This window comes from Arachis hypogaea, chromosome 16, assembly GCF_003086295.3.
Source record: "Arachis hypogaea cultivar Tifrunner chromosome 16, arahy.Tifrunner.gnm2.J5K5, whole genome shotgun sequence".
NCBI classification, from domain to species: Eukaryota; Viridiplantae; Streptophyta; class Magnoliopsida; order Fabales; family Fabaceae; genus Arachis; species Arachis hypogaea.
The window spans coordinates 76214755-76231715 of record NC_092051.1 but is presented as its reverse complement, the minus strand read 5'-3'; the positions used below and the strand labels follow the sequence as shown (position 1 = coordinate 76231715).

General features: G+C 34.8%; 1 protein-coding gene across 2 annotated transcripts; it reads right to left on the bottom strand.

Annotated features, from left to right (window-relative positions):
* Window positions 1-12854: 12854 nt before the first annotated feature.
* LOC112754365 (protein PSK SIMULATOR 1) lies at window positions 12855-15592 on the bottom strand. 2 transcript variants are annotated; one of them, XM_029293735.2, is made up of 2 exons: window positions 15238-15592; window positions 12855-14820 (listed from the first exon to the last, which is right to left on the bottom strand). In XM_029293735.2, the coding sequence occupies exon 2, from the start codon at window positions 14749-14751 to the stop codon at window positions 13039-13041; it is 1713 nt and encodes a 570-aa protein (XP_029149568.1). In that variant the 5' UTR covers window positions 14752-14820; window positions 15238-15592; the 3' UTR covers window positions 12855-13038. The 2 variants fall into 2 exon arrangements, with proteins under 2 accessions (XP_029149568.1, XP_029149567.1); XM_029293734.2 differs by having other exon boundaries at window positions 12855-14762; window positions 15238-15530.
* Window positions 15593-16961: the final 1369 nt, after the last annotated feature.

Genomic DNA, 16961 nt, shown 5'->3' with positions numbered 1-16961 from the left:
AAGCCTTCATGATGTTTTTCATGTCTCGCAACTTAAGAAATATATTCCCGACGAGAGTCACATTTTACAACCAGAGACAGTACAGTTACGAAACGATTTGACATATCAAGCATCACCAACTCATATCGTAGAAAGAAGTGATAAGCAGCTGAGAGGCAAGACTGTTTGCTTAGTCAAAGTAGCTTGGGGACAAAAAGGAGAAGAACACACTTGGGAACTGGAAGATAAGATGAAAGCTGATTACCCGCATCTATTCTCAGGTAACTGAAATTTTGAGGGCAAAATTTTCTGTTAGGAGGGTAGAATGTAACAACCCCGATTTTCGAGTACGTGAGATCTTTTCTGAAAGTACGAATTTCTCTGGAAGATCAGTAAGGGAAAAACATTTGATATATCATCAAGTATCTCAATCCTCATTGTCATTATGTCATCTTTAAGTTAGAACCTTTTCCGAGACAAGCCCGATAACGCGGTCGCGAAGAACCTAGTTTTTGAACTGTATCGGTTAGGAGTTTTGATTCGGTTTTTCGTAAATAGTCTTAGTTTGACAAACCGGACCCGATTTATGAGAGAAGAGAGATAATAGGATGATATTATCATTATATTAGTATTAGAATCTTCTTGAATGATATTATAAGGTTACCTGATCAGTTTTAGTTAAAAACAGAAAAACCGGTTTAACCGGGTTCACAATTTACTGGTGCAGCTTAGCAACAGCACTCTCTAATGACTTTAGCAATGCTAAGGCCTCATTATTCATGTATTATTCTCATAATAAATATGTTACTAGTGTCATTTATGCTAGTAGCTCAGAAAATAATTTTTAGAGATGTTTTTGCAAGTGTTCCGATACATCTAGTTTTAGTAGTTATACACCTGAGATATTTTAATATTATTTTAATCCACCTCCAACCCAACCAATCAAAACTCACCCTACACCCCCAAAACCCCCAAGGCTGGCTCATTTTCAATTTGTGGCCGAAAATAGGTAGAGAAAAAAGAGAGAAAAGTTCTTAGTTCCAAATCTTCAAAGCTTGATTTCTGCTGAACTAAAACTCAAATCAAAATTCCAATCCGACCAAAATGATCCTCTCTTCTTTCTCTACATGATCATATGACTTATCAAGGCTGGGATCAAGGTGAGTTGGCTGCACCATCTCTCTTTTGATTCGGTTTCAAGGAAACATGCTTAAATATGTGTTTTCTTGATGTGATTTAGGAGGAAAAAGTGCTTAAGGACCACCTGAAAGTTTAATCGAATTAGGAGCAGCAAAACCAGGTAGGGTGTCACGAAATTAATCTTGATTATTTGTGTTTGAGTTGTGTGAATGTTGTATTATTTGGCTGTGCTAAAAATTGGTTGCATATATGATTGATTCTTGGTGAAAATTTGGTAAAATTTTGATGAAATTTGATGAAATTCAAGCTTTAAAGTTCATGTTCTTGGGCAGCTAGAAAAACGAAATGCTAAGCTTAAATTGAGGTTCAATTTGTGTTAAAATCATGTAGAAAAGATGGGGTTTTAGTGGCTGCTAATTTATTATGAATTATAGTAAAAATCGGTTGCTGAAAAGACTGAAAAACGGGTAAAAACAGAGAAAGAATCTGAAGAATTTATGAAGAACATGAAGAACACTTTGAGTGTGATGAAGAACAATGAAGAACAGGCCTTAGATCTTAAAAATGGCAAGGAAGTAAAATTTTTGGTGTTTAAGAGGTTGTTTGGTAATTTCTGAAAGTTGGGGTGGTAAAAGTAGAAATATTAAAAGTTACGGGTGGTAAAAAGTGAATTTTAAAAGTTAAAAGTAAAAGTAAGTTAATTTTCGAAAATTTAATGATAAAATAATAAAAAATAATAAAATATTAAATAATAATATTTAATTAAAAATAATATTTTAATAAAAATAATAAAATAATGCGAAAAATGCAGTTTTTTGTAAAAGCTTTAGAAAGACAACTTTAAGCGCAGAATCTCATAATTACCTTCATAAAACACTTAGGGAGTGGTAAAAACATATTAGTGAGGCAAAGATAAATAAAAGATAAAAGTTGAAGAAAAGATAAAAATCGAAGAAAGAGTCTGTAAAGTTTTAATGACAGAAAAATAGACAGAGACTAGTGAACGAACTAGGGCAACATAGTTAGTCCTTGAATTGCGAATAGGGTTAGGTATTACATGAAAAGTTAAACTGTTTCAGTATAGACTTAATGAACCTATACTTGGGGCAGGCTAACTAATCATACCAAAATTTACATAAGCTTTAAATACATACGTTAAACAGAGAAAGCAGAATAAAGTAAAGAAGTGCAGAGAAAAGAACAAACAGAGCAGAATAAAGAGACAAAGCGAAGAGAGTAATATGATAAAGATTAGAGGACCTATTGAGAGGTCATTTGTTGCATTAAGGCAACCTCAGAGATATCTATATGTTCATCTGCTGCATTGAGGCAGTCAGATAGATAATGGTGCAACCACTGAGAAACGCTTTCCTGCGGTACAGATCCATATTTTATTTCTGTAAGGCAGAGGGGTTATTTCCTGCTACAAAGTACCGTGACCACCTGTTCCATTTCTGTAGTGGCAGAGGGGTTATTTCCTGTATACAGAAGGTGTTTCGGCATACATCCCTGCAGTGGCAGATGTGTTATTTCCTGCGTGCAGTGGACCCTGTGGTGGTAGAGGGGTTATTTTCTATACACAGGGGTATAGCCAACAGGAAAGCCATATCCGGATGGTAATGCTGGGTTACGTCGGGAGTGGGTAGAAACCGACAAATGAGCTCATTACCTGCACAAGGACTAGACATGCATCATTCTTGTCTGCGCATTATTCTCTGTTGCATTCCTACTTGTGAGTGATCTATTTCTTTATGTTTGTTTGCTTGAGTGCTATGTCTGTGCTTTAGCTTCTTGTATTCTCCTGCTTGTGTTCTGTTCTTTGTTTTTCTATCTATTTTTAATTTCTGTTTACTACATTACTGTATTCTATTATCCATCTGCTAATCAAAAATGAATAAATGAACGTAACTAACAACCCCGACCCTACTAAGAACTCCCTAGTTCTTACCCCTTCTCTCCCTTCCTCCCCCTCAGATGGAGACGGGCGTGATCTTCTATGAGTTCGAGGACCCTTACGTCTATGAGGATCCGGTATATCACAGTTACTTTATCATGGGATTGGAGCCTCGTATTAGACGATATGCGTTACCTAATCGAGCTTTTCAACATCCTCTGTCTAGCTCGCATTTTGACCCTGATGCTCCTTATGACTTTCCCTTATCCTGGTTACATCCTGACGCACATGGACACCCTTTTTCTGATGATCCTGAGCACCCTATACCAGCTCAACCTTTGAATGAGGCGGTACCTGAGCCTATCATTCCTGATGAGCCTGAGTTAGCTGGTGACTACATACCTGTGATACCACCAGAGTGGGATTTTCCCCCTGACCCGATCCCCGACTTGCCACAGCCTGATGAGCCGGCACTACCGGACGGTGGAGTGGCTCCTATAAATGCGAACGGACCTGTGCTCGCGAACGGTTTTGTACATAGTGACAGCAGTGTTTCTGGTGGATCTGAGGGTATAGATGTAGCTGCGGACGAGGAGGAGGAGGAGGAGGATCCTAAGATAGAGATAGAGCAGAATGAGGAGATGGATGAGCCTCACGGCGATTCTCCGAACGGCCACGTGTAGATATAGTTTGACTGCGGAAGGGGCATTCTTTTGATGACACTCTAGTCTGACATTATCTGATAGTTAGTCTCTCACTTGTGTTAGTACACCCGAGAGCTAGGAGCTATATAGTGGTTAGGCTAGCCTGGGCGCCAGCTTAGTGGCTTTTTGTATGGGCCAGGCCCTGGGAGTGTCGTGTAAATATTAGCTACGTAGGATGACGAGGATGTAAACTGACTTGATCTTGTGTAAACGCTACATGTTTTGTTATAGTGTACATGATGTATATTATCAGCTATATTTCTATGTTTCTTTATGCCGCTTTTCTATTACTCTCAATGTATGCTTGTTTATTTTACCTGAACATCCGCAACAAAAAAAAAGTTACTCGTAAAATTGGCATCGCTCTAACAAGGAACAGGCTCATATATTAAAGAATAAATAATAATTAGGAAGGATAAGTTAGTAACACTTAGCTTCTTGTATGACCATGGCATATTGGGAGTTGGGTCGTTACAAGTCGCATGGCGATGCGTACGCGTACATGACGCCTACGCGTGGAACATAAAATTCCAAGCGAAGCGTACGCGTGACCCATGCGTACACGTCGATGCTCGCACGTGGCTTCATTAAAGTGAAAACGTTGGGGGCAAATTCTGGGCTTCCCAGGCCCAGATCCAACTCATTTTCTGAGCCTATTACATGCAAAGAGGAGTCAAGGGAGAAGCACATAGTTTATTTTTCATCATGCTTTAGTTAGTTTCTAGAGAGAGAAGCTCTCTCTTCTCTCTAGAATTAGGTTAGATGTAGATTAGAATTTCTTAGATCTAGGTTTAATTCATGCTTTGATTTACTTTTCCTTTACAATTTCTTGTTCTTCTACCTTTGCTTTCTCTAGTTTAGCATTTTATTCTTGTAACTGTTTACTTTGTTATTGATGCACTCTTGTTTCCTCTGTTTTCCTTTTCATGCAATTTGTGTTTAATGTTCCTTTATTATTGATTTGAGTTGTTGTTGTTTAATTCCTTGCAGTTAGTAGTTGTAGATTTACTTTTCTTGCAATCTTAGTTTGCTTTCCTTTTATGCCTTCCAAGTGTTTGACAAAATGCTTGGAAGGATGTTAGAGTAGGTTTTTATGTTCTTAACTTGGGATGGTAGCTTAGGTGAACTTGAGTTACTAATGTCCAAGTGTTGATGATTGGTATCCATTGACTCCAGCCTTCCCTAACTTAATTAGTGAGAAGGTTAGGACTTATAGATTAGGATTGCTGTAGCTCATTTGACTTTCCTTTACTTGTTAGAGGATGACTCAATGAGATTAATCCTTGCAATTATCATATTATGGTTAGTGACAAAGATAAAGATCTTTAACCATCATTTCTTGCCAAGAACTTTTTATTATTAGAGTTTCTTTTACTTTCTTGCCATTTATTTTTCATGTCCCTTATTCAAAACCCCAAAATATACTGTCCCATAACCAATAACAAGAACACTTCCCTGTAATTCCTTTGAGAGATGACCCGAGGTTTGAATACTTCGGTTATTTTTATTGGGATTGTACTTGTGACAAACAATTTTTTTGCATGAGAGGACTATTTGTTGATTTAGAAACTATACTTGCAACAAGATTTCATTTGTGAAATTCTTTACTGACAAAAATCCCTTCATCACTGGTGTCTCGAGAAGTCCCCAACGAAGTCGTGGATTAGCCGTCTAAGAGATGTATAATCAAGCTAGTGGTTCATTGTTGTCTGATGAAAGACTCACTCCAAACCCATGTAGAATGAGATAACCTTGTGCCTGTTCAACGTATTCATAAGGATGAACAACGTAGATACATCTTAGAATAGAATCAAACACGAATTGAGAATAGAACAGTAGTACTTTTATTAATCCATAAAACTCAGCAAAGCTCCTAGCCTCAACCTAGGAGGTTTAGAAACTCATACTGATAGAGAAATACAATGAAAGGTTCAAGAAATGCCAGGAGAGATGATGTAGAATATCCTTTAAATACTAAACTAATGACTAAGGATTACATAAGAAGGGTAAAACAGTCTTTTAGTGTGAAAATCCACTTCCGGGGCACACTTGGTGAGTGTTTGGGCTGAGCAAAAGACTAAGCCACATGCTAGGATGCTCCTTGGGTGTTGAACGCTGGCTAGGGACACCTTTACGGGCGTTGGACGCTAGCCACTCCTTTGTGGGCGTTGGACGCCTGGACTGGGGTAGCTAGCTGGCGTTGAATGCCAATTTTGGGCCTTCAATTCTGAAGCAAGGTATGAACTATTTAATATTGCTGGAAAGCTCTGAATGTTAGCTTTCCAAAGCCATTGAGAACGCTCTATTTGGACTTCTGTAGCTCCAGAAAAGCTCTTTCGAGTGCAAGGAAGTCAGGTCTTGACAGCATCTACAGCACTTTCTCTGCCTCTGAATCAGACTTTTGCTCCAGCTCCTCAATTTCAGCCAAAAAATACCTGAAATTGTATAAAAATACAAAAACTCAAAGTAGAATCCAAAAATGTAAATTTTACACTAAAACCTACGAAAACTTAATAAAACTTAAACCAAACATAACAAAAACTATATGAAAATGATGTCAAAAAGTTTATAAAATATCCACTCATCAAGTTGCTTCTCTCCTTAAATACTAACCCTAAACAAATTTCAAATTCAACTCAAAACAAAATCAAAATTAAAGCAAAATCAAATACTCTTCATAAATGTTTTCCTCCAGCAAAGCTCTCGCTCTTTTCTTTTTGCTAATCCTCAATTAATGATGTGATTGGTGGGCCTAAGTTGAGCATTTGATTAACCACACAAGTCATGAAGAATCAAATATTTAGTGGCTTAGTTTGAGGCCCCTTGAGAGTGTCCCATAATCCCACATTGCACGTGAAGGATCCACGTAATGACCCACATTTTTGAAAAATCTAAATATAAATAAGTTATAATTTATTTTATTAATTGGAGTTCCTTATTTTTAGAAAATATTTTATTAAAAGTAATTAAATTAATTTTATAACTATTTGAGCTCAATTAAATTCAGATTCTTATATATATTTTTATTATGATGAAATATTTTACATAATTAAAAGTATAATTTTAGTAATTTATAAATAATGAAAATTATATATTTTAATTTGAGTAATTGATATTTTTAATTTAAAAGTAAAGTTTAGTTAATAATTTATTATCGAGCTAGATATCCGCCGATATGGGTAAATATCGGTACTCTTCGGTGAACTTAGCTTTGCTAATGCTTCACTATACATCTTTTATCATTATGTTACTAATGTCATTTATATTAGTAACTCATATATATTATTACTTGTGTTTTAATATATCCAGTTTTTATAATTATCCGTTTAGGATATTTATAACTTGAATCGCTGACTCAACAGCTTTAAAAACTGACACGAGGCTGACTGAAGAAAAATGTCGGTAAAGAATTTCTCAATAAAATCGCGTTGCAAGTATAGTTCTAAACCAACAAATTATCCTCGGTCAATGTTTAATTCATTTGTCACAAGTACAAACCCCAATAAAAATTAACTGAAGTATTTAAACCTCGGGTCGTCTCTCAAGGAATTGCAGGGAAGTGTGTTTATTATTGGTTACGATGTACTTCTTTTTGGGGTTTTAGAATAAGAGACAAGAAATGGAAATTGCAAGAAAGTAAAGGAAACTCAAATGATAAAAAAAGGTCTTGGCGAGGGTTAATGGTTAAGGATCACTATCCTTGTTACTAACCACAACATGATAATTACGAGGATCACTCCCACTTAGTCATCCCCAAAAGTAGAGGAAGGTCAAGTGAGCTTAACAGATCCTAGTCCATAAGTCGAAGCCACTCCACTAATTAATTTAGTGAAAGACTAGAAACTCTAGGACATTAGAGTTAATTGCAAAAAATTATCAACTACTTGGACATTAGAAACTCTAGGTCACCCAAGTTACCAACCCAAGCCAATAGCATAAAATTCTAATCTATAGCTAAAAGAAACATTTCATCAAACACGTAGAATGCAATAAAGAGAAACATCATAAAATACAAGAATTAATAAAAGTTATGACTAACATAAGCAAGAAATCAACAATAGGAGAAACCAAGGCAAACATAAAAAGACATGAAAACCTAAAATTGCATTAAAAGGAAATTGAAAGGAACAAAGGGTTCATAAACTAAATGGACAAAATGAAGAAACCAACAAGAGAAGATAAACTGAGATGCTAGAATAATAAAAGGTAGAAGAGAAACTAAATTAAAGCAAGATGGAAATCTAAATTTGAGAAGAAATAAAACTAAAAGAAACCCTAAAACCTAGAGAGAGGAGAGAGCCTCTCTCTCTTAAAAACCTACATATAAACCTAATGTGTGTGAATGAATGAAAAGTTGAATAAAAATGTGTCCCAGCTCCACTCTATAGCCTCTTGTCTTCATTTTCGGGCCTGAAACTGGGTCAAAAGCAACCCATAAATCACCTCCAGCGTATTCTATTTAATATAGCACGTGACGCTTGTCATGCGTACGCGTCAACCACGCGTACCCGTCATCTGAACTCTGCAAGGTCCACGCGTGCGCGTCGTTTGTCTTCTGCACCGGTCACGTGTACTCTTAAGTCACGCGTACGCGTCGCCAATAGCTTCTCAAATCTTCAATTCCTTGTGTTCCTTCCATTTTTACATGCTTCCTTTCCATCTTCTAAGCCATTCCTGCCCTATAAACCCTGAAAATACTTAACACACGAATCACGGCATTGAATGATAATAAAAGAGGATTAAAAATTAGTGATTTTAAGGCCTAGGAAACATGTTTTCAATCATAACACAAAATTAGGAAGGGAACTTAAAAACATAAAATTTGCATGAATAAGTGTGAGAATAGTTGACATCTACCCCCCTTATTCACTAATCCTCACTATCAACATCTCATTTCCTCTCCTTAACCGAACCAAGAAGAAAGAAAAAAGGAGAGAGAAGGCCGTGTGGAACTTCATGGGCCATGAACGTTTGACACTCTATTTCTTGAGATTTGTAACTCCAATAAAAAATCTAATCTGGTAAAAATGTTCGTATCCTCCTCCTGTACACGTTGGCGTTACTTTTGTCCAATAGAAGTTGACAGTGACGTAGCTCTTCTTCCCCCTGAGTTCGGTCAATTGGAGTTCTAGGAAGCACAAATGATTCCTGACGTTTTCTTCTTCACCAACTCAGTCAAAAAACTTTTCCGGAGGTCCCATTGGTTTGATTTCGTACAGAAGTAGGGTTTGTTAACTTTATAATGATCAAATGTGAATTTTATAAGTAAATGTTTGTTTGATTAATTATTGTTGAGTTTGATTGAGTTTTATGTTGAAATTTTGTTGAATTATTGTTGTTGCTTGTGTGGTTCGGCCATGAAGAGTAACCTAGCTGGGGTTATTTTGATGATTTTGGGGCTGTTGTGAATGAGAATTATTGACTAAAATTGATGAGGTTTGATGGCCGAGAGATTAAATGAAAAACAATGAAAAATTGGCAATAGTGAAGTTTAAAAAAAATGGACTTAAAACTTAAAATGAAAACTTGAAAAATTTTGGAAATGAGATTCAGTCCTTTGATAAAGTTATAATCAGAAAATTAAGATTTATATTTGAGATTGAAATAGTAATTTAATAAAAATTGAACTTAGTTTTGTAATTATATATGTTTTTGGGGTATTTTGGATAATAATTGTGAAGTTCAGGGATAAAATAGGTATTTTATAAAAGATTCAAGGTTATTTTGGTAATTATAATATATATACGAACATTTTAATAAACTATAAAATATGTTAGCATAAGAATGTAAATATTTTAAAAAGGTCAAAAAATCAGAATAATTTATAAAAGCTTAATAATAAAGCTTAAGTTATAAGTTTTGAGTAATAAAGAAAATTATTATTATTATTGTTATTAATTTATTAAGATTATTATCACAGTATTTTTGAAATATATTATACATTTGTAATTTGTACTATAACAGAATAGAAGAGTTAAATAGTAACCTACTTGAAAGCTGTAGAAAGACAAGTTAAGAATCTTATGATTCACTCTTCATAAAACATCTAGGGAGAGAGGAGGGAAGAGTGTAAAGATAATTTCTGCTATTAAAACAAGGAAAATAAAAGAGAAAGAAAAGAAAAGATTAAAAAATCTAAAGAACCTCTGCCACAGGAGAGCAAAGAACAGAAAAGAACAGAAAGAAAGAACGAAAAGAAAAGGGGATAAGCAGAGATATTGGTTGGCACTGAGAACCAGCTGAGATAATTGTTTACCTGCTGAAAATGAGCAAAGATATGGTGGTGAGTCCACCGAGATTCGCTTTCCAGAGATACATCGGCCAATCCAGGAGATGGTCGTACCTGTAAGACAGAGGTTGCTTACAGAGGTTATGTTTGCATACATCAGTTCAAGAGAGTCGCACTTGTAAGACAGAGGTTGCTTACAAAGGTTATGACACTGGAAACTAAACTCAGACAAAGGTTGCTGAGTTACGTCGAGAGCGGGTCGAAACCGATAGATGAGCTCATTACCTGCACTAGGGATAGACATGCATCATACTTGTTTGCGCATATTTGTTTGTGAGTGTGTTTCTTGTGATTATGGGTGTGCTATATAATTGCTTGATTTCTGTGTCCTTTATTTGTTAAGTCTAAATGTATTTTGTTGCCCATTGCTATCAGCTATGGTATTAAAATGAAGTTAACTTTTAACCTCGACCCTACTGAGATCTCCCCAGTTCTTACCCGCTATTTCCACCCCTTTCGGCTACAGGTGCGAAGGTTTAGTGCGGAGCTACAGGAGCATAGCAGATTATATTCACGGGTTGAGTTATTAGAATTTATTTTCCCCTAATCGTTTATTATTTTTAGTTTTTAGAGGGGTAGGATTTGTAATAGAGGTTCTTTGACATAAGTCTCTGTTTTCTCCATTTTCATATGCTTCTTGTGTTTGATGTCTCCTAGCCTCTCTTTCCTCTTTGTTCCTTGAAAATGTCCTTCTAAATTCTCCTATAATCAATGAATTCAACTAACTTAAAGTAATGCTCATTTAATCATGAAAACATTGTTTATCCAACAGGAATTTTTAGCTAATTAAATAAAATTATGAAGGAAAAACACTAAAGATGCGGATGCATCACAACAACAAACTTAATATTTTTCTTGTCCTCAAGCAAAAGAAAACAGATAAGAAAAGAATTGCATTAGATGGAGTGAGATTAAATCCTTCCTGAAGTTTATGCCTTTCTAAGAAGTGGGGTTTAGCAACCCAAATGATCATCCTGAATTCTCTCTATCCTTAATGAGTCTTGCATTCATAAGAATGGAGGATCCTTGAGAGTTAAGGCTCAAATAATATTACGAGACCTTTCTTTTAAGCTTTTTGTTAATCCTTGAATCCTTGTTTTGTACCAGAGAGCTTTTCGGGTTAATAACTCTAAATGCTTCATTTTCAAAGGCAACTCTTGATTATGGGTGTTCCATCGGTAATCCCAGGCCAGTTGGCTCAAGTTATCGGGTGATAAAGCACCCCTTGGATCTAATTACCCGAGCCACTCCTTGATATGTTGCACCATAACCATATAGTTAAAGATTTTAAACTCCCAACCATCGATGTTTATAGCCTCTTTGGACTTCTAAGTGTTTTGTCTCAAGGAAACTCTTGATGATGAATTTTCGATCGGTAATCCCAGACCAGTTGGTCCAAGTTACTAGGTGATGAAGCATCCCTCGGATCTAATCGCCCGAGCCCTATCTTTGGACAATCACACCACAGACATATAACTAGCTCTTTAACCATTGATGCGCAGAACTTTGCAACCTTTTATCTTTATCTTGATTTTCTTTCTTTGTTATGTTTCTTTGTTATTTCTTTTTTCTCTTTCTTTTTCTTTTTCACTTCAAGTTCAAGGATCTTTTCTTTTGGATGCGGATACGGATGGAGAATTTGGATGGAATGAAAACTAATTATATGAATTTCATTGGGATAGAAAATAACTGCATAAATTCTATCTAGCTTTCGTTTAAATATTGGGAGTTTATGAATTATGATTTATGAGGTATTGTGCAAACTTTCAAGACTTAGTATATAGATCGTCGTAGATTCCCATGTAAGTCAACAATATTACACATTTACAGGGGAGTGGATCCTCTCCAGTGGAAAAAAAACTGGATGGTATCCAGTGGAAGATCTCACCCTTCATTGCATTCTCTCTCTCATTTATTTTTGGTCCCACTTGAAGAATTGAAGGTGGAAGATTACACTGTATTCTCTCCAGTGACAAAAAAAATGGAGAGGATAGGGTGTGTTTGGAACACTTTTAGAGTAGATTTCTTACAAGAAAAGAATTTTTTCCTTTGGTTTGGAATACAATAAAAGTATAATTTTCAATTCTCAAGAGAATTCTAATTCTCACATTAATGTTCAAACTAAATCAAACAAAAAAAATCTAATTTAAAATTTCATCATTACTAAAGATTCAAATGTCAAAATTGTCCCTAATAAATAAATAAAAAAAGACAAATAAAGAAACCACAAGAATAAAATAGTAAAGAATACATAATTCATTTCATTGGTGTGTTAGACTGACGTGAAGGAATTTACTATTGTAAAGGAATTTACTAAGTTTTTATAAATGATTTAAGTTAAATTTCTTGGGGAAGTGATTACCGCAAAAACCAGAATTAGGCCGTAAACTTGCATCCAACCATTCAAACAAGACTTGTAAATTGCAGCTGCAAGTTTTCTTTCCCCACACTGCTTGCAGCAATAGACTAACCCAACTTCACAAACTTGCTGATTTAATTTAATCTAATTCTATTTGGTAGTTAATTTCTTGATGACCTATTCCTATTACATACATGACAAATGTTTGATGAAAATTTGTCCCTTTTTGTTTTTTTATAAGCAAAATTGACCCTTAGTTACACAATTACTAATTTACTATTCATTATTTACCCATAAAGTACCACTTGCCTATATCTTGTTTTGTAGTGTGCTAGAAAGACACAAAGTAAACTGATTAATTTATACGAAACGACTTGAGTTAATGAGATCAGTCAAAGTTGATACACTGAGCAGCAAAAACAAGACATGATAAAACACGCAGTGCAACACTAACAAATAAAAAACTGGTAACTTAAAAACTCCATGATATTGGAAAACGAAAATACTATGCTAACTCGATCAATGAATTAGAGATATTAGTTCGTACAGATATAACCTAAGAATAGAATTAACATACCACTACTATTTGGTAATGCATCATTGCAAACCATTAGGATATACAGCTATACAAAGCAGATGAAATTCAACATCAGGACACGGGCAACGTCCAAGTTCATAAAGGAACATTGTACATTCTATTTTGTCTTAAACAAACACCATTTAAAGATCTAGTGCCAGCAAATTCCATTGTATCTCTATTGTCTGCTTTTTTATCAACCCTGCATACATAGTTGAGAGCAACAAGAAGATCAGTAATGGCAGCTTCAGTCTTTGCCTGATTAGCAAAGTGTAGAGTCTGGACAAGGAAGACATTTGCATTCAAAGTTGTATCCTCCTTCTCGAAATTTCTCTCAGAATGCCACCTTATCATGTTATGTGCAAGTGGAGCCAACCATTCCAATATTTGTGCAAGAACCACACTCCATTCTGCTGCAAGGTTGGCATCATAGAACGAGAAAGGCCTGTTTTTTGCATCACGCTTAAGCTTAGCTCTCAGAAGGGTTCTTATGGTAGTCGGTAGCATACTGTACAGATCATCTCTTGTTTCGTGATCAATTGGATGCAATGATGACGTTGCCCTCTCAATCAATACAATCAGATTTGCGTAATGTAGGGCCAAAGCTGCATCACCAAGCATAAATGGAGCAGGCTTTAACCGGTTGTTCACCAATATCTTCGAATATATTCTAATCCTGTTAGAGAGTGGGGATTTTTCCACTGATTTCATTTTATCAATACTTTTCATATGAAAACCAGTCAACCTCATGGAACCGCCATTCTTTACCAAACAGCTTTGTATGACAAGAGAATTGTTTGCAACAGACATGCAACCACTGATGGCCCCAATATGTACTAACTGCTTGCTTTCTGGATGTAGGTCTTTTCCACACAAAGCTGGTGGATTGAGAGTCTGATGCTGCTTCTTTTTTCGTCTGTTCTTGTCAGCTATGAAGCCCGAGTTTGATGCAGGCCTCCTAACAATGGCTTCTGAATTCAACCCATAGAGATCATTCTCTGACGGATGGACAGAAGTATGCATAAGAGCAGAAAAGGAGTGACTACGCAGAAAATTGTTGGTGTTTCCATTGGGAGAATCATTTTGTTGTGGAATAGTTGGTAGCTGATGCTTCCCAAAAATAAGTATGATCCTCTCCAATATTGTAAACAGAGATCTTGCCAATAACCGAACAACATAATCATAACTCCTATTCCACGGAGACATGTCTTTCAGATTTCTCACTTCTTGGCGCTGCAACACAACCTTCTTCTGAAACTCGAGCAATTTCGCTCTGTGCAGTTCAGGATTCGCCTGCATCCTCCTGAAAGTTTGTTCAAGCTCTGCCTGTACCTCAAGCTCTTGGGAATACAGCATCATGGCGGCAATAAATTTTTCCATTTTCTTCACCTTCCTCTCCATCTTTTTCCATTTATATTCCCACCCAGACCAATGGATATAATTTTGAGCTGGGTTAGAAACAAAATGTTCAAATCGATGATACACAGGATCCACACATCTCTTACCCAACCTGGCCACAGACCGGGAAAGAGATCTGAAGTTATCAAGTACCTCATTCAACAAAAGTTCCATTAAGAAATCATTGTCATCAGACACCAGCATTTTGACCCCAACAGAGTTCATTATCCCTTCCCTTATTCTCATCACCTCCCCATCACTCAAAGACTGCCATAGATTAACCACCTTCAACATCAAACCCGCAACTTCGGACCCCAAAATTCCAACCACTGCCTTGTCCTCTGATGCACTCTTGCGGGAGGCTGGCCAGAAAGCACTGAGCCATGATCCATTCACCGTTTCACGCCCCATTGATATCACAGCTAGTCCAAAGAATCAAGTAATGTAATCAAATAACCCTGACAGATTTACCCCACCACCCTGTATGCCATCAAATCCACAAACACAAAATCAGATAGTCCAAGCCATTAAATTCTATTTATGTATATTATTTTGTGTGTGTGTGTGTTTGGGGGTGGGGAAGAAACCCTAGGCCCCAAATTATTGCTTTGAACATGAATAAGCCAAAAAAGACACGGTCTACATAGATTCAATTAAAGTCAATCATAAAAAGACTTGCAAGTTCACGAGCTCAAGACACGCTTTATTTCAAAATTGAATTTTTCTTGCCCCTTTTTAGTTTTTGTTCGGTTGAGTTGTCATTGGGCAAGTTTTTGAATTAAGCAAGTAAAGTAGGTAGTAGAAATAGTGAAATACTAAAACTAAAGCATGAAACACAAAAGAAGAAAGAAAAGATGATACTGAGAGAGATCCAAGGAAAAGAGAGAAGGGGCATACCCTGGTCTGCACAAATCTGGAGCAGCATTGAGCTAAGGGAGGGAGAAGAATTGAAGTTTGGAGAGAGAGAGAAAGAGAGAGAGAAAGAGAGAGAGAGAGAGAGAGAGAATTCGATCAAAACGAGGAGAGAAGGAATAAGGGACGTTGAGAACGTGGGATGTTATGTTGACAGTTCAGGACTTCAGGTTGTTGATACTTGATAGTGCGTTTGCTAATTAGTAATTAGTGATTGCATCTTCTTCTTCATCATAACACTGTCTGCGAGTGTGAGATGCCATTGCTATTTGTGTTTTACTTTTGGTTTTAGGTGGCCCCTTTCGCACTTTGGCTTTTGGAACTTGGAATTTGGCAATTTGCGTTCCTATGATCATATCAAGATTCTAAATACGGGACCGATTATCGAATCCTTTTAGACATTAATTTATTGATTTATTAATTTAATCGATTTAATTATAATTTAATAAAAAAATCGTATTATTATAAAATAATAAATAAATTATAAATAAATTTTTTAAAATATAATTATAGTCTAATATAAATTTAAAATATTTTTTAAATATAAAATACTATATTAATTAAAATCTAATATAATCTTTAATTTTATTAATTATTAACAATTTATTAATATATGTTTCCGTGTTTTATATGGAATAATACATAAAATTATATAAAAAAATTTTATTAAAATTTAAATAAAAAATATCTATAGTAATTATTATTATTATAAATATTTTACAACTTAAAAATATTTAAAATAATTAATATTTATTTTAATCAATTTGAATTGGTTGAATGATCATCTCATTTGTCCGTTTAAGCAAGTATTTAGTGTTCGAATCTCGCCTTGTGTATATAACAATCCATTAGTTAGTGACAAACCCTTAATAAATAGAGCATCAATATGTGGTGGATTAGTCATCGACTTACCGAGTTAGGAAATCCGTAGAAAAAAATCGTATTTGTCTTTAAAATAGATTTATTTTCCATTAATAGCAATACTTATGGACTTTTGTTTTGTTGAAATTTACTTGGGACAATTTTATTTGTTGATATCATATTCATTCTTGAAGTCAAAACAATATGATCAGCATTGTTACTTGTTAAAACTTCACATTTTATGAAATGATTTCTAAATTTTTAAATTCATAAACTTATGTCATTCCAAAAGTTATTAGATCGATCGAGTAATATTTCTTGGTAACATAGTGTACCGAAACACCATCGTTGAGTATTAGTTAGTGTGAAGAGAAATCAATAACAACTTTTGTTATTCAATATATAATTTATTCTATTGAAAAATAAATTAGTATTTTCTAAAATTGTAAATACATTTTTTCCAATTTCTTACACTATTTTATTTGAAAATATTTACCATTAAAAAATAGCAAATGACCATACTATTTTACAATATATATGATGTACAAAATAATTTCTTATCTTGAAATTAATTCTGGTTAGTGAGATAAAATTTAAAATATTGTTTTATTTTCTTACTCAAATTTAAATTTAAATTTAGAATTATCAATTCATTTTTTTAATTTCAATAAAAAAATAAATTGGTTCGATACAAAATATTGAGTATTTAATAATTTCAATCATTTAAATTTTAGTTACAAAAAATTGGATTAAAAATTAATTATAAACTTAATAATCGATAATATATATTATATTATATTAGTACATAAATAATAATATCCAATGTATTAATTATTTATTTTTTTGAC

Coding starts and splice junctions, on each gene's coding strand:
- LOC112754365 (XM_029293734.2), bottom strand. CDS start 15,265: ATGCTGCTCCAGATTTGTGCAGACCAGG. Junction 14,763..15,237: donor CCAGATTTGTGCAGACCAGG/GTATGCCCCTTC, acceptor TCTTTGGACTAG/CTGTGATATCAATGGGGCGT.